Below are 22545 nucleotides of genomic sequence, written 5' to 3' on the forward strand. Positions count from 1 at the left end.
TTGGCTTGTGTGTATTTGAAATTTCCTGTTAAAAGGATTTTGAGCCATTATTCTTTTCTCAGAAAAGGCATGACCTACACGTGCAGGTCTCAATAAGACACTAGTGGAGATGTTCGGGTCAATGAGTTCAGGTATTTAGATGCCAACCATCCCTCTAACTCAACACACATAATTTATATTGCTGACTATTTATACGCTGTGTATTGATACTGAAAAGACACTGCATTGTTTTGATACATGCTAAGAGGCCCAGAATATCAAGACTAACACAATGGAGGCCTTGTTAAGACAGCCATACCCCAAAAGATGTGAAATAAAATACACAGACATTCAGGGTTTCCACATTGTTGAAATGTATAATCGTCCAATGGACAAGAACCACATGCCATCTTACGAAAATTTAAAAGAAGAGAAACAGTAATTGCACTGCCACCACAGCAGAGTTCTCTGCGTTCTGATGGCAGCATATTCAACACTGAGGAACAAGACACCAGGCCACACTTCCGTAAGAAGACAGCAAAGGTGTGAGCTCTGACTCAACGACTGGGCAAGAAAGCAGATCTGGTAAGGGCCGGTCCTCACTAGATGCAAGCAGTATTTCAGCCAGGTCACGTGACCTGGCAATTACTCCAGCGACTGGTGACATCACTGTGGAAGAGAGTAGCCTGTGGGATTTGTGACAGGCTCATGCGAGAAGCCCACTAGAGACTGGCTCCTCATGTGCACACTACACGTGCACACCGCATGTGCACAGCCATGTCTTCTGCGGTGGAAACTTACAGCACTTCATTCTTGCTACCCCCAGACAGCACAGCCCACATATTACTGAGTGACTGTATAGCCAGAGCCTCCCGTCATGCGCTGACAGCCTCATCGATAAGATAAAGCAGAAGATAAAAATGATCGAGACCACAGGGACCAAGTCCCTGCAGCAGGTAGCTCTGACCTGTCACTCAGCACGGCCACACCAGCATCCCTCCCTCCCTCCACACCTTACAGATGCATGGTGAGTCTGGATAAAACGGGGAAAATGCAAATGGGCCAGCTCGACAAATATTTAAGTACAAATCGAAAGTATTAATAATCAACACCAAGTTAATACCATTTGCTTACAAGCAGACTACTCCAGCTCTTACACTGCAAAGCCTATTATATCATTATTCTCTTTGGCTGCAATCTAAAAGTGGATTTTCTGCCAAGGAGGAAATAAACTTCTAGAATAGCCCAGCTATTATCTCTTCATAATCAGTTTAAGCCTAGATAACTTGAAAGAAATTTTACACAGAACTGACATCTTTAAATTGAGAGAAATACACTCCATAGCAACATATTAAAAGTTCTCAGAGGACATTTTTAAACACTCTGCTGCAAGGCGTTCAGTGTGCAAGCCAAACACAAAATACTGCAGTTAGAGTCACCAGTCTTCAACTCAAATTTTAACATCCTGCACCATCAGAACTACTTATCAATGAAGATAAATACATACATATATATATATAATTATTTGAAGAACTTTAGGTGAAATTTTAATATTGATTTAATTTACTGATTATGTAGAAAATAATCCACATTTTTCTCATTTGTTGACTGATTTTTCTACAAATTCCCATGGTTTCCATGAAACTATGCATCTGTAATTCTGTGAGAATTCTGTTGGTGCTCTCAACTACTCAAAATATTCAATATTCCAGGGGCTGGAGAGATGCTCAGCTGTTAACAGCACCAACTGCTCTTCTAAAGGAACCTGGTTCGATTCCCAACATCCACGTGGCGGCTCACAACTCTTGGTAACTCCCATTCCAGGCATCCAAATGCCCTCTTCACGCCTCTGCAGGCACCAGACACACAGAGGTGCACTGACACACACGCAGACGAAATAGTCATGCACGTAAGGTAAAAGGTCGCAGCTGTTTTAAGTGCTGTGCTTTCTGTTGCTTTTACGAGTGGGGTTGAAACGTGGTACGAAGAACAAACAGGACATCTATACAAGAGTAGACAGAAGACAGATATAAAGAAAAAATCTAATCTCTTTTATATTGTGTAATGGAAAGATAAATTTGCTACAGTGCCAAGTGTTTTTCTGTCTGACTCATAATCGTTGGCAATCAAATAAGGTTTGCTTATACCTTTAGGAGTCAAAGCTTCCTTAATATTCTAAAGTAGCACAGCGCTCTCTCGGTGACCTCGTTCTCCGGATGTCTCTGCTGGTCAAAGTGAGCATAGCTCCCTGTGTCCCCAACTTGAGATAATTTCACGTTTTAACCAAAAAAAAAAAAAAAAAAAAAAAAGGTATTCCCTGTTTCCCTGTTGGCTTCAGTGGTCTTCATATAGGAAACTGTGTGCATAAGTTTCTTGATAATTAATCATAATTTTATTTCTAGAATAAATCCTACATTGTGCTCTTCTGAAACAGCACTAGCTTCTATTTGCCAACGCTGTGGGAAACGATTCTTCCTGACTGCTTCTCCACACTGCATCGTCCAGGGTTTACAAACGCTCCTCTCGGTACATGCTTTCTTTCTAGAACTCTTACTTCGTAATCTTCATATTAAAAACAATCTCTGTAGTGGCTCCCACCTCTGACACTAGCACTTGGGACCTGTGACAAGATCACTCTGATAAGACTAGACTGTGTCTCAGACAGTGCACAGGACAGACACCCTGGACTATAAATGGGACCTTTCTCAAAGGGGGTGGGGAGAGAGAGAGATTAGGAGAAATGGGAATCCACTGTTCCTGTATCATTTGTTTTGCTCCTTGACTTTCCTTCTTGGCCTCACTACTTCATGGTCAGTTTGAGGGTGAGTCACAGTGAAATGCAAATACACCATAAAGAATGTAATCAAATCCACCTGACGTTACTGTTGGGGTTTTTGTTACATGCATAAGCTGATATGCCTCTTCCCAACTAAAAGATTGTTCCAAGTTTTCCAGTTAGAACAGGGCCCAGGGAGGGAATAGTGTAGTGTGGATTTAAATATCTCTGAATTAAGACTGTATGTACTACAATGCCAAGCAACCAGAGCTTCCAGGGACTAAGCCACTACCTAAAAGACTAGACATGGACTGACCCTGGACTCTGACCTCATAGGTAGCTATGGGTATCCTAGTGGGAGCACCAGTGGAAGGGGAAGCCCTGGGTCCTGCTAGGACTGAACCCCAGTGAACTAGACTGTTGGGAGAGGGGGTGATGGGGGAGGGTTGGGGGGGCGCCCATAGGGAGGGGGGGGATGTTTGCCGGGAGGGGAATGGCACTCAAAATGTATATAAGAAATACTCAAGTTAATAAAAAAAAAAAAAAAAAAAAAAAAAAAAAAAAAAAAAAAGACTGTATGTACTTCAGATGTGGAATACGCCATTTTGCAATTCGTGTGACTGGGTTTAGTGCCAGTGAGCTGCGAGCTCTTTTTCCCTCGATGAGTGCACAGTGTAATACACGCTGTGTAGACAATGAAAGTGTACACGATAAAGTCTGTACACAGTCAAGCTCGGCAGGGAGTGTTAGGCAAACACGGCTGTCCACTTCGACAAACCGAGAGGCACCATTTTCTCTTATTGATTTTGATTTTTTAAGAGGGTGGATGGAAAGGAAGGGGGATGGGAGGGAAGCAGCAGATGCCTGCTGTGCCAACGATTTCCTTTATCCAATACCAAAGAGAAAGATAACACTTCAGCCAAAGATGCAACCCAAACAAAAAGGTTGGCTGATTCACCACAGGAAATGGCGTGAAAGCTCTCGAGGGTTTTCTTGACCTACAAAGTAACAAACTGGCTCTTTTTCTGGCTCAGCGAGACATAAACCATGAAAATACCGTAAAATAATTAGAAAATATTGACTAATAAAACCTCCAGGAAATGAAAATAAATTTAAGCACAAAGAACAGGCCAGATGGAATTGCAGAACTTTGTTGGAATGTTCCAAAAAATTAAATAAGTAGATTATTTAATTCGTGTTTATGATTGTATCGTGAAATCATGGCCTACAGGGCTGTATCCATTCTACATGATTCATATGTAGTACTCCATAGGGTTGTACAAAATCATGTACACTATGCTTCATAAACTAGGTGACATGTCCACTCTGCTGTATAATAAAACAATTGAAACATGCGTCATTATTTTACCAATACCAATTAAAACATTACTGCTCAAAATGTGGACTTGTTTCCCATCTGTAACATTTCTTGTAAACACTGCTAAGGAATGAAAGCCATCCATGAAGCCACTATGTTCTGAGAATCCACATATGGAACCATCACTAACTAAATGGGACAGAGATTCCAGACACTGTCCACGGAATCCTGCTCCTCTGCCTGGTCCCAAAGTCATCCAACTCAGGCTTTACACTGTCATTCTTCTATTACATTGACAAAGATAAAAAAGTAATTATCCTTTGTCATCTTGTTGCAGACTTTTATTTAAATTCTGAACAGGAACCTACCTTTACCAGGGGTGCAGCTCTCTAGGGCAACACTATCACTAACAATAAGTAACAAAAGGACTAAATGAAAACCTCAGGTTCTAAACTCTGAGGTCAAGCTAGGTTTGCAACTAAAACACCAAGTAATGAAAGAGCCCCAAACCTGGGGAGACTCTCACTCCAGTCTCGGGATAGCGTGCCCCAGGAAACATGAGTAGACGATCTTGATGTAACAACAAGAGGTAGCTTTATTAACGAGATCTCGGGCCAACATGTATCTCACGGACCCAACCTCAAGCCTCCAAAGGCAGGGGTTTATATAGGGAAAGCCAGGGGACTTTGCGCAGTTACACATAATTGGCTGATTCAAATGGTGCACAGTTACTTTTGACGCAGAGTTACATCAACAAAGAATATGTGTAATCTAGCATCTCAGCAATGTGGGTAGGGTGACTTATTTTACTCAGCAGGGGGATGACTCATCTTTAGGGAGTGAAGGAAGGGGAGGGGGTGGCTCCAGATGGCCAGTGTCCTTGGGGGCTGATAGTCGGGCCGGTGAGCCCTATCTCAAATTCTCTCAGGCATGTCAGGACTTTGTTTGTGACTGACTTTTTGAAATTTAACTCTTCAGTAACATGTCCTGCTAAGTGTTAGAGCTGACCATGGTCGCTCATTAGATCTGGCTTTATTAGTCACGTTTCAGTCACTTTTTATTTAACTCTTCAGTGTTGTGTCTGTGTGCATGAATATACAGGCGTGAGTGCCAGAGCCCATGGAAGCTAGAGAAGATGGATCCCTCTGGAACAGGAGGTGCAGGCAGGGGTGAGCCGCCCAACAGAGCCAACCCAAAGTTGGGGCCTCTACCATTCTTAACCAATCCAACTCTCCAGCCCCTTCGATCACTTTTTAAAGATTCTTGTTGTGCGGTAACTATGTGTGTTGTTGGGAGTGGGAGTGGAATGTGCACCTAAGTGTGGTTGGCCATGGAGGACATACGATCCTCTGGCCATCAGATCCTCTGGAGCTGGGGTTGCAGGCAGGTGAGAGCCACCAGAGCCGGTGCTGCGACTTGAACTTCAGTGATTTGCAACTCCTGTTCTCTTAACCACTGAGCAATCACCAATCCCTTCAGTCACTTCACGAAAAGACAGCTGTCTAGTGATAACAAGTGTGTTATTTACACTTGGTTTTGATTTTCCCATCGCCCTTCCCCAAGAGCTCCAGGCTGCAGACCTTAGCATTTTGAAAACCAGCAGCACATAGTATAGTGGTTAAATCTTTACCAGACACAATGTAATGTGCACAGGACGATGTTATAGTCCCCAAGATTAATGATTTAATTATATAGAATTTACACTGGCATGAGATTGAAACTGTGAATCTTAGAACAATGAGAAATTAGTATTGGCATAAATATGATTAAAACTCATGTAGCCCCCTCAGAGGCATCTCGCTCAAACATGACAAGGAATATTCCTTATCAAGAAAGAAAAAATGCTTTAAAAATACATTTTTTGGGGTTGGGGATTTAGCTCAGTGGTAGAGCGCTTGCCTAGGAAGCGCAAGGCCCTGGGTTCGGTCCCCAGCTCCGAAAAAAAGAACCAAAAAAAAAAAAAAAATACATTTTTTGGTTTGGTTCATTATATTGCCTGTCTGCCTCCAACGAACAATCACTGCTTCGAAATAAAGATTCTTTTATGTGAAAAACAGCACAAAACTATTTTCTTCAGGCAAACACTGCGACACGTGTGTCACCAACAAGAGGTATATTTACTTCTATCAATCCACAGCATTAAGAAATAAACATTAAGTCTAAGTTATGTGACACCATACGGAACACTAAGAGCAAGTATGGGACCCGACCCATCAGCGTGGCAGTCAAGCAGACGAACACAGGTCTTAGAACTAGGGACGCTATACTCCTCTAGATCAGCCTGTCACTCATGCCTGATAGCTGAGTCAGTGACATTGTCACAGACCTTGAGAGAGGCTTCAGGCTTTGTACATGAACCCTTCAACAGTATCTAACTCTCAGCTTCATAGACTGAGGATATCCCAACCTCTCTTCCTGTTTCTGAAACAAAACAAAACTTGCTTTTTTCCCCTAACCTCTGCAAGCTCTTTTGACACAAAAAAAACTAAAATATAATCTCCAATAATAATGTGAGAATAAAAAATAGGTTCTCAATAGATCGCTTACAAAACAGCTCAGTCTTATTCAGTTCATTAAATGACAAGCATTGTGTAGAAGTTTGATGGAAAAAAAAAGCCTAATGTAAAAATTCAAAATCCCACTTTGTGAACTTTTAACAGTAACAACGACATCCTATTCTGTTACTTTAAAAAAAAATTTACAGAAAAAATGTGCACGAACAAAATAAAATAAATAAAGGTTTCATTTTCCTCTGGAAATATAAGCTCACTGTCTCAACACCAGGTAAAAGAAGTCACTGCCACTTGGATTCGCTGTCCCAATCAACCTATTTTCTCTGGACCTCAGCCAATAATTTAGGAGCTTTCTAAAAGCTGGGACCGTCCCACGCAAACTGTAAGGAACCATTCTCATTATTATTACTATTTCAGAGGTAACATTTTTCTTATTAAAGACTGAATAATCACAAACTCACTTAGCATTCTTAATGTTATGAATGGCAACGTCCTCTAGCAAACGTCTAATAGCATCAAGACCAAAGGGCTTTATTAATTGTCAACTGTTCTTTCCTGGGTGGCCACATGAAAAAAAAAAAAAAACCTAACAGAGCAGACTGTGTACCTTTATGGTGTTAAGGAGTAAATCCATCTTCCATCCAATTAGCCTCCTTTACTTTTACACATCAAGGGAATGGCTTCGAATTTGATATAGTGCTTTATTTGTACCATCAATAAAGGACTCTCTCGTGCACTGCCAAATGTATTTTAAGTACCAGCCAGCTTTCAGTGATAACATGACAAATACAGAAGCAAGGCTTTCACTGCCGTGATGTACTGGCGAGGTAAGTGTAGTCTGTCGTTGGGCGCGTCCCCACACACACAGCATCAACAAGAACACAGCACAATGAATAAGCAAGTGCCTAACTCAGCGCTTTCTGCAGCTCTCTCGAAGGCCCCGTTCAGCCCGTCTCACTCACAGGTACACACTGGATTCACTGTCTCCTTGTCACACTGCATTATCTCTTTCTCCACAGTCCTTTGGATGAACTTCCCTCCCATACTCGGGAAATATATTCGACATATTTAAAATAGAATAAGTTTTGCTCATCCTGGCTAAATATAAAGTGTTTGAATTCTTACTGTCTTAGCTTCGGTAGTCTGATGGTATTACATATCTATCCGTCATTGAAACCCATGCAGTGTAAGACCCAAGGGGCTGATACAGTTCTCAAATAAGGACACGACAGTCAGATGCCTCTAAAGGTCAGAAGGTCACTCACGCCTACAATTCTCCTCTGTCTCTGGTACTAACCCACCCCAGAGCACCTGATCTTGGCTCTGTATGACCACTGCGCTGAAATTAGAGGACACCCGGTTCACAGTCTGTCAGTAAACTGATCTCTAAAGTGACATATAGGCATGCTGTCAGTCTGTCTGAGAGAGCTGTCCGTATTTCCTCTGTGCAGTCCTAACAGATACATACCTATGTCATATGCCAGGAAGTCGGCAGAAAAGCACTTGGCACCGTTACTCAGGGAAGTGTCATTATGAGTGTTTCCTCCAAAAACAAGCACAGCTCCACTGATAAGCACAGCTGAGTGAAGGTATCTGGCAAACCCACTTTCTTTCAAAATAGTCCTACAGGATAAAATTTAGAAATGTATTACAAAGGATAAAGAGACTTCCCTGATTTTATAAAGCATTGGCTTCGGATATAAATTCTTCTGGGAAATATAAGGGGAAAATACATATATTTTAACAACTTGTAAATAATTTCAAAGCTTTAATATTTTAGAAAGAATATTTGTAGAATCTCAATATCTCAAGATGGTTTGAGGAAGTACAATATAGATAGAATTTTTAATACTAATAATTTGTATTTTGAATGGTTTTTTTACTTTCGAAGGTAGAAAAGCAGTCTACCTCATAGGAAAGAACTGAAACACCATGGCTTTTTCATGATAAGACAAGCAAAAAGTATAATAAGTTTAGTCCAAATTACATTTGGTTAAAATTATAAAATTGATAAGGACCCCTTAATGAGTCTTTACGTTTAATTAAAATTGACATACAAAAATGCAGATACCGTAAGTCAAAATCTCAATGAATTTCCACAAGACAAGCATTACCAAATAATCCAAGAACCTGGACAGAAACACGGTTTACTTCAATGAGCAGCTCTACCCTACTTTCATATGGGTTGTACTCATCTGTGTTTAGATTCTTAAGCTTGTCTTCAGATGCATCTACAATGTGTAATTACAAACTGCACATAGGGGCTGGAGGGATGGCACAGCAGTTGGAGCACATCAGCACTAGGTAGCTCCAAACTCTGGCCTCCACAGGCACCTGTGCTCGCTCACGCGCACCTGTGTTCACTCACACACACCTGTGCTCACATGCACCTGTGCTCACATGCACCTGTGCTCGCTCACACACACCTGTGCTCACTCACACACACACACCTGTGCTCACATGCACCTGTGCTCACATGCACCTGTGCTCACATGCACCTGTGCTCGCTCACACACACACCTGTGCTCACACACACCTGTGCTCACACACACCTGTGCTCACACGCACCTGTGCTCGCTCACACACACCTGTGCTCACATGCACCTGTGCTCACGTGCACCTCTGCTCACACACACCTGTGTTCACACATGCACCTGCACTCATGCCCACATGCACACAAACACTTAAAAAATAAATGCTCTGAAATACATTTTTATAAACAGTAAAATTTACATAAAGCACTATAAACATATGCTCAGAATTATAAATGTCTCTGAATAGACCAATATATAAAGATGAACAGTAATATAAATTACTACTTCATGGTAATTATGATTCAAAATATAAACACAGTAAGCATGTATTAAATCGTTGGTTTGTATCTAGTCTCTAAAACAATGTTTTGTTTTGTTTTGTTTTGTTTTGTTTTGTTTTTTTCCGGAGCTGGGGACCAAACCCAGGGCCTTGCGGTTGCTAGGCAAGCGCTCTACCACTGAGCTAAATCCCCAACCCCTAAAACCATGTTTTTTTTAATAGCATCTAATGCTAAAGAAAGAGACAGACTCCCAGAATGACAATCTGAAGGGTTCCACGGGTTTTCCAGGAAAAGACCCTTAATTAATACAAAATAGTTTTAAGGTTGCAGAAAAGGTATGATCTCATAAACCTCATGAAGAGCAGCATTAGACACTTTAGACTGTCTGCTAAGCTTGGGTTAGGAATGTCAATACCGTGTCTGACCAGGGAGCACAGGCCTCTGATGCCAGCGACTTAGGCGTCTAAGACAGGAGGATCACAACTCAAGGGCTGCCTGGGCACTGTAGTGAGTCCTGCCTCACAATAAAAAGCAGCACAACGGGGGTGTGGCCAGGAACAGAGAGCTCAGCCTCCGGGTGACCTGCCTGCACAGGGCGGCTACGTGTATAAGATTTATGAGGAAGACCACAAAATTCTCGTACACCTGGAGGACAGAGGAAGGGGAATCCCTGAGTTTGAGGCCAGCCTGATTTACACAGCAAGCTCCAGGTAGCCTACTTAAACCCTACCTCAAAACAGTATGTAAACAAATAAATAATAAAGTCTCTGCATAAATGGAGGGTGCTGCATGCACAGACGTGTAAAGACCAATAGTATCAAACGTCGGTTCTCTGATCTGGAGGTTCGATTTGGGTTAGAGACTGTCGGGGGCTGAAGAGACTGCTCCGCAGTTAAGAGCACTTCGTGCCTTGCAGAGGATCCAGGTTCAGGCCCCAGAATGCATATGGCGGCTCACAACTGTTTATAACTCCGGGTGCAGGGCAGCTCATGCCTCTCCAGTCTTGTGGGGACACGTGTACATATGTTGTGCACAGGCACAGATTCAGGCACACAAACTTAAAAAAAATAAATATTTACAAACATGAAATTAAACTAATATTTAAGAAAAATACTGAATAAGGCAAAGGACTGACAGCTCTCAATGTCTACTATGAGCCAAGTAACCGAGGAAATACAGGCGAACCACAGAGCGGACAGGAGAGCCCAGAGACAGACTGACACAAGTATAGCACAAAGAAGCAAGAACTGTTCTGCAGAGGCAGAGGCAGGGCATCCTAGCAGAGCTAAAAAGGCCAAAACAGCTCAGCAAAGGACCGTGTTTCGAAATACACTGTAGTGCACAAAAGAAAACAACTCATGAAGTAAGTCAACCTCAGAACCCCACATTGCAGGTACAAACACACACATGCATTACACACACACATCCGCAACCACACATGCAGGCACGTATGCATACCACATACATATCTATTACACTGATAAAAAATTAACGTAGAATGAATAGAAAGCATGTTGGGGATTGGCCCTAATGCCATTTGTGTGCATTCGGCTCCCTAAATCACACAATAATCTGCGAGTTCAGATGCGAGGGTCCTTGCCCCCAGTTGGCTCTCATTGGTGAATAGTCACTGGCTGGGCAGGGAGACAGAGGTGGGAGTTTACAATTCCCAGGAAGGGACAGAGGAGGAGGAATAGGAGATTCGGCCATGAGGAGGGCATTCCAGATAAGTCAGGAATATCAGAGGGGAGTGTGTGTTAGTCATGTGGAGTTAGGAAGTGGCCCAGCTGTCGCTCTATTGAGGTCATATTAAAAATAAGCCTGTGTGTGTGTGTGTGTGTGTGTGTGTGTGTGTGTGTGTGTGTATGTGTGTATGTGTGTCTGTGTGTCTGTGTATGTGTGTCTGTGTGTATGTGTGTCTGTGTGTGTATGTGTGTATGTGTGTCTGTGTGTGTCTGTGTGTGTATGTGTGTATGTATTTCCAAAGAAATCGTACAAAGACATGCAACAAAAAAAACTATACTGCCCCATATGTGAGAAGAAAAGACACAGATGTCAAATGCATGTATAAAAGTTACACAATCACTCTGTGTGGTCACGGAAATGCATGTGAAAGTAATGGGGAGGCTGCCATACAACCTATTAAAGTGGCTAAAACTGAAAACACTGACACTGTTAAAAGCTGACAAGGATGGAGGGTAATGAAAACTCACCTCGATTGAAGTAAGAGTCAACATGGCGGTCACCTCAGAACACAATGAGCAGCTTCAGACAATGCTAAACATAACTCTACTCACCACTGTGCATCTTCACACCTACCAGTGCACTGAAATCTTGGTCCACTCAAGGACCCGCACGCGGTATGAAAGACAAAATGCTATTTGCAGAGAAATGGCTGGAGCGAAACTTTAAGCTGTTAACTGACTGTAGTTCTTCATCTATGGGTGAGTCCCTACACGGTTCCTCGTCCACACTGCATGCCATCTGATGGCGTCACCATGCAGGTCTTGTCCATACTTTTAAGCTTTCATGGGTACGGATTCCCTGACATATGCAGATGTCATGGTCTCACAGCAGACATCTTGGTCCCCTTGCTATTAACCTTTCTGCCCCCTTCTCTGAGCCTTAGGTGTAAGGGTTGCATTGTGATGTATCAACTGGGCATCATGTCAAACAGACAACTGTCACGGGTTCTCTCTCACGTGTGAGATCTAAAAGTTACATGAAAGTAATGGACATGAAAGGGAGGGGAGAGTGTAACAGAAGGAACAGACAGTAAACAGGATCGGAGCACAGGGAAAGTCACAATAAGACCATTACTCTATAACGCATCTCACTTTTACAAGGTATTCCACTGTAAGAATACTGTTATAATGATTTAGTGAATAATATCTCAATTTCATAGATCCACTCTTTAAATAATTCTTATAAAAACTGAATCACGTAGAGATCATCTGAACATTCTTATAACCACTTTGCGATAAATCTCATTGTTAAAATTCTATACATAGAAAGTCACCTTTAGTTCTCTTAAAGGCTATAATTAGAAACTACTCGTAAAAAAAATAAGTCTGGGTTTTAAAATGTGGGCTACAGCATTAAAAAAATACACCCCAAATAATTTTATGCACCGAGTACAGCCTTAACACCAAATAATTAAAATGAAAAACCCAAGAAGCATGACCCCATTTCATGTTAACAAAGATTTTTAGTTCCTTATCAAATATTAGCTAACAAGAAACCAGTGGTAATATTTGACTAAAGCTGATTTAAGTTGTTACTAAAATAAATCACAATTAGCTAAATTACTTTGATAACGAGCTCTCAAAAGGGCTTTGGTACAAGCTGTCGGCAAACCAAGAAAATAAATAAAATTTGTTCCCAATGTATTTCCTGATATTTTTATTGATTATTTTGGAATTTCACAGAATGCACACTTCTGTGCATGCACACAACTTTATGAGTTCATGCAGTGTTGTGTGTGTGTGTGTGTGTGTGTGTGTGTGTGTGCGTGCGTGTGTGTGTGTGGGGGGTGTGTTTTAAGGCTCTCTCTTGGAACTGGATAACCAATCAGGTAGCTCATCTTTACAGAAGACAGTCTCTCTCTCTCTCTCTCTCTCTCTCAGCAGCCTTTAACTGCCTACAGTTCTTCATCTATGGGTGAGGCCCTGTAAGATTTCTCATCCACAATGGCTCATCAACTGATGATGTCATCACACAGCTCTTGTTCAAAAGTACAGCTTCCCTGCCATCTACAGACATCACTGTCTTACAGCAGACATTCTGCCCCTCTGGCTATTAATCTTCCTGCTCCATTTTCTGAGCCTTAGGTGTAAGGGTTGCATTGTGATGTGTCATTTGAGCCTGGGCACCACACTGTATTTGTTCTCTTAGTTGTTGAATAGTCACTTCCTGCAGTGGCCTCTGTGGCTGTTTGAATAAGAATGGCCCCCAAAGCCTCATATATCTGAATGCTTTGTCATCAGGGGGTGGCACTATTTGGAAGGATTCTTCGGAGGTGTGGCCTTGTTGGGGTAGGTGTGGTCTTGTTGGGGTGGGTGTGGTCTTGTTGGGGTGGGTGCGGTCTTGTTGGGTGGGTGTGGCTGTCTTGGAGTACTATGTTAGTAGGCATAGACTTTGAGGTTTTAAAGCCCATGCCATGCCTCGTGTTGCTCTCTTTCTGCTCCCTGTGGAACAAGATGTAGAATTCCCTTTACAGCAATAGAACACCTACCAAGACGATCCACATCTGCTGTAAAAAGCCTCTTTGATGAGGGTGAGAGCTACATTTAGCAGGTATAAGGATAGGTTTCAGACTAAAGTTAAAGTGATAAGTTTAGGAAAATGGAGGTAGTAGATCCTCCTTTGGGCTCCATGACTGGCCCAGCAAGGGGTTTTTAGCAAGGATTACAATCCCAAGAGTTAATTCCTTCCTACTGAGTGGCCTCCAACACAATTAACTGCTGGTTACTCCCAAGATATACATGCCACTATTACAGTACTGTGTCTGTAATAGACAGCTGGGCCTTGTGGTCCACAGTCTTTACGACTGGGTTGGACTACTGACTGCTTGTTCCCATGGCAGCTTACAAAGGAACTTTGGTTACCATGAGAGCTGGTCTTCAAGGAGGCTTCCAGGATGCTCCAGCTGATACCTCCAAGCCCTTACCTGCAAGGACTCACCTCAGTTCACAGAGGGAATCAGGGACAATGGCAATATCCTATGTGGTTTTGAGAGTCTCTTGGGCCCCTGACCAACGAGCTGAAGAGACGTGTCCCCATGCCCAGCCCTGAGGTCTTTGTTAGTCAGTCTGTCTCTTGGGGAATCATAGCATCCCAAATGATGTAACTTCATTTAAATGTTGCACACACACATATACACACACACATACACACACATACATACATACACTCACATATATACACATACACTCACATATACACACACTCACATACACATACACTCACATACACACATACACACATGTACTCACATACAAACACATACACACACATACACACAAATACACTCACATACACACATACTCATATACACACATACACACACATACACACAAATACACTCACATACACACATACTCACATACACACATACTCATATACACACATACACTCACACACACACACACACAACCTTCCAGAGCACCTGTGTCCTCTCTAGAGCTTTCCCTCCACCATCTTGGTCCCTTTCCATTTTCCTGGCTTCTACAGTGACCTGGGTTATATACTGATGTCTAAAGACTTGGAGCTAAGATCCACGAATGAGAAAGAACATATAGCATTTGTCTTTGTGGCTCTGTGGTACCTCATTCTGAGCAATTATTGTCTAATGCTATCCACTCACCTGCACATATAATGATTTGGTTTCTCTTTACAACTAAGGAGAATGTCCTTGTGTGTTGACTTTCATTATCTGTTCATTACTTGGAGAACATTTAGGCTGTTCCCACCTACTAGCTATTGTGAATAGAGGAGCAGTGGGCATAGCTGAGGGAGAACCGGTGCAGTAAGACATGGAGCCCTTCAGGGATCTGACAAGGAGTAGCAGGGCTGGGTCTCGAGATAAACTTGATTTAAGGACTCAGACAGTTCTCTGCATAGATTTCCACAGTGGCTGCCCCAGTTGGCAAACGCCCAACAGAGAACAAGGTTCCCGTTTCCCACAGCCCGCCAACATGTGTTGTTGTAGTTATTTTCTTGATCATAGCCCTTCTGTCCAAGGTGAGATGAAATCTCAGAGCAAGTATCTCTTGCACGTCCGAGCTGCCAAGGGTGCTGAACACTTCTCAAGTTAGCCATTTTTAACTCTTCTTTTGAGAGCTCTCTTCAGATCCACAGACAATTTTAATAGTTTTTAATTGATTTTTTTGTTTCTGAGTACTTTGTATATTGTGGTTATTAATCCTCCATTAGGTTTACAGCTGATGGAGCCTCTCACACTCCACAGGCTTCGTCTTCACGTGACTGACAGCTTGCTTCGCTGTGGAGAAGTGTTTTAGTTTTATTAGGTCCCATTCGTCAGTTGCTGGCTGTGATTCCTGAGCAAAATCAGAATCTTTCCTGCACCCGTGTTTCCTTCCAGCAATTTCAGTGTTTCAAGTTTCACGTTGAGGCCTTTGATCCATTTGACACTGATTTTTGTACAAAGTAACAGATATGCATCTAATTTCATTCTTCTGTGGCGTGGGCACTATTAAGATAGTTTGTTAAATCTCCTTAATAATGGTTTCTGCAACACCCACACGCACACGGCTCCTACTGCAGACACACTGAAAATGTCTAGTCTGAGGACTGATAACGATGTCTACGGAGCATCACTTCCCTCTGTTCTTCCCTGAGGTGAGGATGAGTGGCCGTGAAAAGACAAGACTGAAAGCTTTAGGATCCAAAAGGACCTTACAGGACCTTACTCACATCACCCATTCAGAACCTAAACCAACCTCTGTGAAACAACTGAAAATACTTACACACATGATCGCTAAAGTCAGGAACCCTGACACAAAGCATAAATATAAGTCGTTTCCATCAAGGTAAAAACAGAAAAAAATACAGTATTCATTGAATGTACAGTACCCTCCCCAAAGTTAATATATACCTTCAAATTCAAAATGTGACCTCATCTGGAAATGGAGTTTCTGCAAATGTTTTGTGCTATAAGATGAAGTCATGATTTATGTTATATAAATGAGGTCATATTAGTATTAAATTCACTGACTGGAGTCTTTATAAAGCAAGTCACATACGGACAAGAATTTAGATTAGAAGGATATAGTTACATGAAAGAAAGCCCAGGATGGAGTAAATGCTGAAAAAGCAGAGACCATTTCCTGGGACCTCTGCCAGGATCGTGGTTCTGCTGCACATGCTCCAGAAGTAAGACATCCCACATTCTCAATGGCAGCTGTAAGAACCTACACACATGGGGCTCATGGTAAGATGCAGCCCTAAGAGAACAACACAGGGGTCCAGAGGGAAAGCTCCATGTTAGGGTTCCTCACTGCCACCACGCCCATCAGGCTGAGTCCAAGCCCAGAACTCATACGGTTTGAAGAGAGAACCAACTCCTCCAGGCTATCGCCCTCCCATAAGCACACTGCAGTCTGTACACACACACACTGCAGCCTATACACTTGCACACTGTACACATACACACACACACACACACACACACACACACACACACACATACTGCTGCTGCTATTAACCCCTACAGACACACTAAGATAAGTGTGAGTTCAAAACATACAGATTTCATTGAGAAAAGCATGAAAATATTAATCACCTAGGTATAAAATTGTTATTAATGTTTTCCATACCATAGACAACCAAAGGAATGAACTGTTATTGACCAATGCCCAGGGGATATTTATTGCACAGACACACACATACACACACATGCTCTTACTACACACACACACAAGCTATTACCTACCTAGATTGAAAATTAACTGTGAAACTAGTTACAAAAATTTGAAAATTATATAAAAATATAAAACATTGTAGTGTTATTTAAGCAATATACAAATCACAGGTAATAAAAAAAGAAAGTGGGTTGGGGATTTAGCTCAGTGGTAGAGCGCTTGCCTAGAAAGCACAAGGCCCTGGGTTCAGTCCTCAGCTCCGGAAAAAAAAAAAAGAAAGAAAAAAGAAAAATACAGGTGAAAAAAGAAAGTTTTCTTCTTTGACTATATACATTAAGTTCTATTTATCAAATAATAATAAATGGTTAGAAAGACAACCCACACTCTGAGAAAGCATGATTGTGAAATAAAAAATAAACCAATGTTGCAAAGAGATTTACACAATCGATCGAATACAATAAAAATGGGCAGAACATATGCACAAAATTTAAAAGAAGTGCTTTATGACAATAAATGAAAGATTTCTACGTCATTAGTAAAGGAGAAAATGCAAATTGAAATCTAAACTGGAGGGCAGAAGAGATGGCTCACTAGTGAAGTAAGCGCAAACCCTTGAAGCTCGCTGGCAGCGGCCGAATCAGTAAATGTCAGGTTCAGGGAGAGACCCTGTCTCAAAACAAGGTAGAGAAAAAAGTAGAAGCTAAATACCAATGTCTGACCTCTGTATGTATGCACGCATGTGTACACAGGCACATGTGCATGCACAAAAGTATCCACACTGTCCACACCATAATAAGTGGGTGGATGGATAGGTGGGTGGGTGGATGGATGGATGGATGGATGGATGGGTGGGTGGATGGATGGATGGATGGATGGATGGATGGGGTGGATGGATGGATGGGTGGATGGATGGGTGGGTGGATGGATGGATGAGTGGGTGGGTGGATGGATGGATGGATGGGTGAGTGGGTGGGTGGATGGATGGATGTGTAGGTGGATGTGGGGATGGATAGATGTGTGGGTGAGTGGGTGGAAGGCTGGATGGTTGGGTGGATGGATGGATGGATGGGTGGATGGGTGGATGGATGGGTGGGTGGGTGGATGGATGGATGGGTGGATGTGGATAGATGGATGGATGAATGGATGGATGGATGGATGGGTGGATAAATGGATGAATGGGTAGATGGGTGAATGGGCAGATGAATGGGTGGATGCTAGAATGGGCAGATGAATGGGTGGATGGATGGGTGGATGAATGAATGGATGGGTGGATGGATGGATCGATGCCTCAATCCTTTCCCAATAGTGAAAACAAAAATAAAAATATTAGGTAACTAAACATTAAAGTGTGAGTCTCTTTTAATATATCAAATTATCACAAACCAGTAGCATATAATATTAAATCACATAAGTGCTATCAAGCATATTCCTATTTGTTAAATAAGTTATAAGACAAGATACTATCTTAGTTTTTCCTCCACCATGGCTGATACATGCTGTTGTCTTTTTAATGATGATGATGATGATGATTATCATCATCATCATCATCATCATCATCATCATCATCATCTATCCATTAGATACAGAATTTGGGGCTGCTTGTTTTCTTTCAGACATTTGGAAGCATTGTGTCTTCTGGGTTCCAGTGCTCAAAAGGTGGGAGACAAAGGCAGAGGGTCCTTAGAGGCAGCAGGCTGGCTAGGTGAGCTGGATCCATGATGTCTGTGTTCAACTAAGAGGCACTTCCTCAACAAAGAAGGTAAATGGTGATGTTTGATTAAGACTCCCTGGCTCCAAGTTCAAACCTCCACAGGCATGCACACGTAAGGTGCATGTGTGCAAACGTGTTTGCCTACCACAGGAAAAACCATACACACATATGCATGCACTACGCACCACGCACACAGATTACAGAACGAGAAACTCTGTCAGTTGTCTGTCAGTCATAGGTGCCTCCAAGACAGGAAAATGCCTTTCCTCTTTGTCTTCATTCTGAGGGAACTCTACTCTAATTGTATTAATTATATTTTCCCTAGCTCTGGACTCAGGAAGCTGCTTCATTATGGGGCCTGATCTCCTTTGCCATGTTTAGAATATTATTACTCATTTCCCAAAGGAAAGTCGCACAGCCCCTGTTCTCTTCAGACAATGCTGAGAGGAAGGCTTAGACTTCAAAGTGAAAGGATAACAAGTCATATGTAATAAACAACTTTCCTTAAGTGCCCTCAAGCAACCGAAAGACACGTTCATTGTGTTAAAACAGAAAGCATAATTTCCCAAGATTCTGAAAAACAAGTACAAAAGCTACATTTTAAACCTGTAAATACAAAAGATAAATTAAAAAATCAGTGTTTCCAGAAGAAAGCGAATGTTATGGCTGTAAATACGTCATACAGTAAACAAAAAGAGACAAATGAACCCTGAGGAGAAGAATCCCTGGCCACCACGTTAACTGGGGAGCCACGTGTCGAAAAGCCCCTGAGCCACCGCTGCTCTCTACCTCATGGCAGGAGTGGAAATCCTGTCCTCAGCTGCGGTGAGAACATGGAGGACAAGGCTTCCCTGATGTGGGGGACCAGGAGGTGCCTCAGTAACACATCACGAGCTCAGTTCTATGTGTGCACCTCACAAGAATTCCTGTAACTGCGCGTGCGGAGGCCAGCACAGAATGCAGAACACAGCGCTGCTAGTTATTAAAAAAAATGGAAAATATATCTGAACACCACAAACTTTGAACTTCATCCAAATTAGACGATAAAACTGAAAACATGATTTTGTAAATTTAATAAATACTTTAAAATACAAGTGCAAATAAGCACAAACTCCAGACATATAGTACGAAAGCTTCAGATTATAGCGGTAAACAAAATTGCGCATCTAAAACGAATGTTTTAGAAGAGCTTGCATGTGTCTGTATGGGATCACAGGTTACTTTAAATTGTATAGTTCATGCATGGGGATTTACTGTTCTGTACTGTTGGCTGCATGACAATGTATCGCAGTTATCACTGAGGTTTTAAAGTTCAAACACTTTCCTGTGGCATTCTACACTTACCACACTGTGTAAACACAAGGTATTAGGACACTACAGGACTCACAGGAGCTCACAGGAGCTCACAGGCCTGCGACAGTGCACACGAGGCCAGACACAACTGCAGCCAGAAGTGAGCCCAAAGTCCCACCCTAACCAAGGAGCTATCTGCAACTGATACCTACTAGGAAAGGGAGACGAGTTTCCCCAGTGCAGTGACCCTGGGTGGGTACATCGAGCACACTCCTGGGTCCACACCATTCCCAGAGAAGTTGCCCAACACTAAATGAATCACAGCTTTTCTGTGTGACCTTTTTGTTTTGGTTTGGCTAGTTCTGATGGTTGTTTTCTTGGTTTTGATTTGTTTTGGGTTTTTTTTTTTTTTTTTTTTTTTTTTTTACTGAGAGAGAAAAAGAACCAGGAAGTTAAAGAGGAGGGAGTTGAGGAGGGTCTGGGAGGAGGGGGAAGGGGAAGGATGGATGCTAAAAGGCGGATAAAAACACAACGTTGCCACCGCCAGTGTACTCACCACGTCCTGCTGTTGACTTCGTACTTATAGAGGTCATCCACCAGCCCATACTTATTCCCCGGCAGTGCTTTATAGCCGCCGTGAACATAAACGGACTTGGTCACTTCATCATACACACTCGTGTGGCCATAACCGCCTTGCACAATGGCTCCTTTAGTTTCCGGAACCAGCCAAGTGTTGGATGCTACAGCAGCGGGGAGGAAAAGTAAATGATGAAGTTCAGGTAGAGGCAAAATTACAACCAAAATATCATTAACCCAGCAAGTTAACGCTCATGGCACATCTTTCCGAGGAGAGAGCGAGCTACCTGCCTAACACTCAGATTAACAGCTGCACATGCTACGGTGGGCGCCAAGGCAAGATGGAATGTCCGGCATGTCCCCTAGTAAATCCTGAAACACTGAAAATCCAATTTTTGTATTTATAAAAGAAAATAGGGGAAATTTTACTTACACCTATTTATATTATTTAAAAATAGTACTTAAAGTAAAATATACAGCAAATTTGTATCAGGGCCTTCTATGTGACAAACGTTGAATAAGTTAGTGATATAACAGAGATGAAAATTATATGACCACTGTCCCTTTTTTTAAATGTATGTGAGTATACTATGGCTGTCTTTGGGTATGAGTACACTGTGGCTGTCTTCACACACACCAGAAGAGGGCATCAGATCCCATTACAGATGGTTCTGAGCCACCATGTGGGTGCTGGGAATTGAACTCAGGACCTCTGGAAGAGCAGTCAGTGCTCCTAACCACTGAGCCATCTCACCAGCTAGACCACTAGCCTCACACCTAAGCTAAATGAACAAACTTTTAGACCATGCAGGTCCTAAAGTCTAATGTTCTAGTTCTCCTGGCAACCATGATATTGCTGGGCTCTACCAACAGGCACAGTGACACGCGTTTTGAAGGGAAAAGATATTCTCCTGTGCCTGCAGCTGCAGATGACCAGGTGGCTGCTGGGAACTGAACTCAGGTCCTCCGCAGGAGCAGGTGCTCTTGGCATGAGCTGGCTCTGCAGCCCAGCAGCTGTTATGATCAAACACCAAAGCCCCACGGGACCATGGTCAGGGAATTTAATGACTCTGGTGTCTTTTAGCAACATCTGGCCACTGTTTTGTACTCTTTACTGTGCAGTTTTCAGGGTGAAAGCCCTTTAACTTTCTGACATCAGACCCCTGGGCACCACAGCTGCCGCTCAAACGCTCTTGGACACAGCAGTAAGTCTTAGTAGGAAACACAATTTGAGAAAAAAGTTGATAGATCTTAATTTGTATTGATATAATACACAGAATTTTTTAAATTCTCATGAGTCCTATAAAACTCAAAAAACATGATTCATCTCACTTCCATGCAGACAAGAAAACAGAAATCCAACCAACCAGAGCTCCCAGGGACTAACTACCATCTGAAGAGTACACATGGACAGATCCATGGCTCCAGCCGCATATGTAGCAGAAGATGGCCTTGTTGGGCATCAGTGGGAGGAGAGGCCCTTGGTCCTGCCAAAGCTCGATGCCCCAGTGTAGGGGATGTCAGGGTGGGGAGGCGGGAAGGGGTGAGTGATTGGGGAGGGGGAATACCCTCACAGAAGCAGGGGGAGGGGCAAGGGGATAGGGGGGTTGCAATGCAAATGAAAAAATATCCAACAAAAAACAAAAATCAAACAAAAGTACTATCACAAATTCGTTTGGAAATACTATTTGGTTATAGAACACGCCAGGAGGAGCTGAATGCACAGATAATTTCTAATTCACCAAAACTCCGGTTGCCATTCTACAGATTATTCCTACTAAAAATAAAAATCTACCAGTTACCACACATTCTAGCTACCAACCAGCCTGGACATTGTCAGTACCGCACACTCCAGAGCACGTGTGGTGCTGTCCTGGCCATGCATACAGAGTCGCATCTGAATGAGACTTGGAAGGGCACCTTCCTCACACGCAGTTCTCACCATCAACTCAGCCCACAAAGGAGCAGGCTCACTGCACGGTGTCCAGACTCTGTAAGGTCATATACGTTGGCCACATAAAAGCCAAGAACTGGAGCTCATTAGTAAGAGACCCCCAGAAATTAGAATATTCTTAAATTTAAACAGCAACTATAAGATAAATGTTTGTGGACAAATTAAAACTAACAACTACAACAAAAATTACCGCTATTTGAAAATGTCATAAGGAATAGGGGGGTTTCT

At 42.5% G+C, this 22545-nt stretch overlaps 1 protein-coding gene across 2 annotated transcripts in view; it reads right to left on the reverse strand.

Annotated features, from left to right (window-relative positions):
- Atrnl1 (attractin like 1) overlaps positions 1-22545 on the reverse strand; it is a 540190-nt gene that overhangs the window by 473296 nt on the left and 44349 nt on the right. The window contains exons 9-10 of one of the 2 annotated variants that reach the window (XM_032892246.1): positions 20344-20527; positions 8055-8209 (exon numbers count right to left, since the gene is read on the reverse strand). In XM_032892246.1, coding sequence (XP_032748137.1) covers positions 8055-8209; positions 20344-20527 — 339 coding nt within the window. The remainder of the gene's footprint in view (positions 1-8054; positions 8210-20343; positions 20528-22545) is intronic. The other variant, XM_032892245.1, reaches the window with a different exon arrangement.

This window comes from Rattus rattus, chromosome 2 (assembly GCF_011064425.1).
Source record: "Rattus rattus isolate New Zealand chromosome 2, Rrattus_CSIRO_v1, whole genome shotgun sequence".
Taxonomy (NCBI): Eukaryota; Metazoa; Chordata; class Mammalia; order Rodentia; family Muridae; genus Rattus; species Rattus rattus.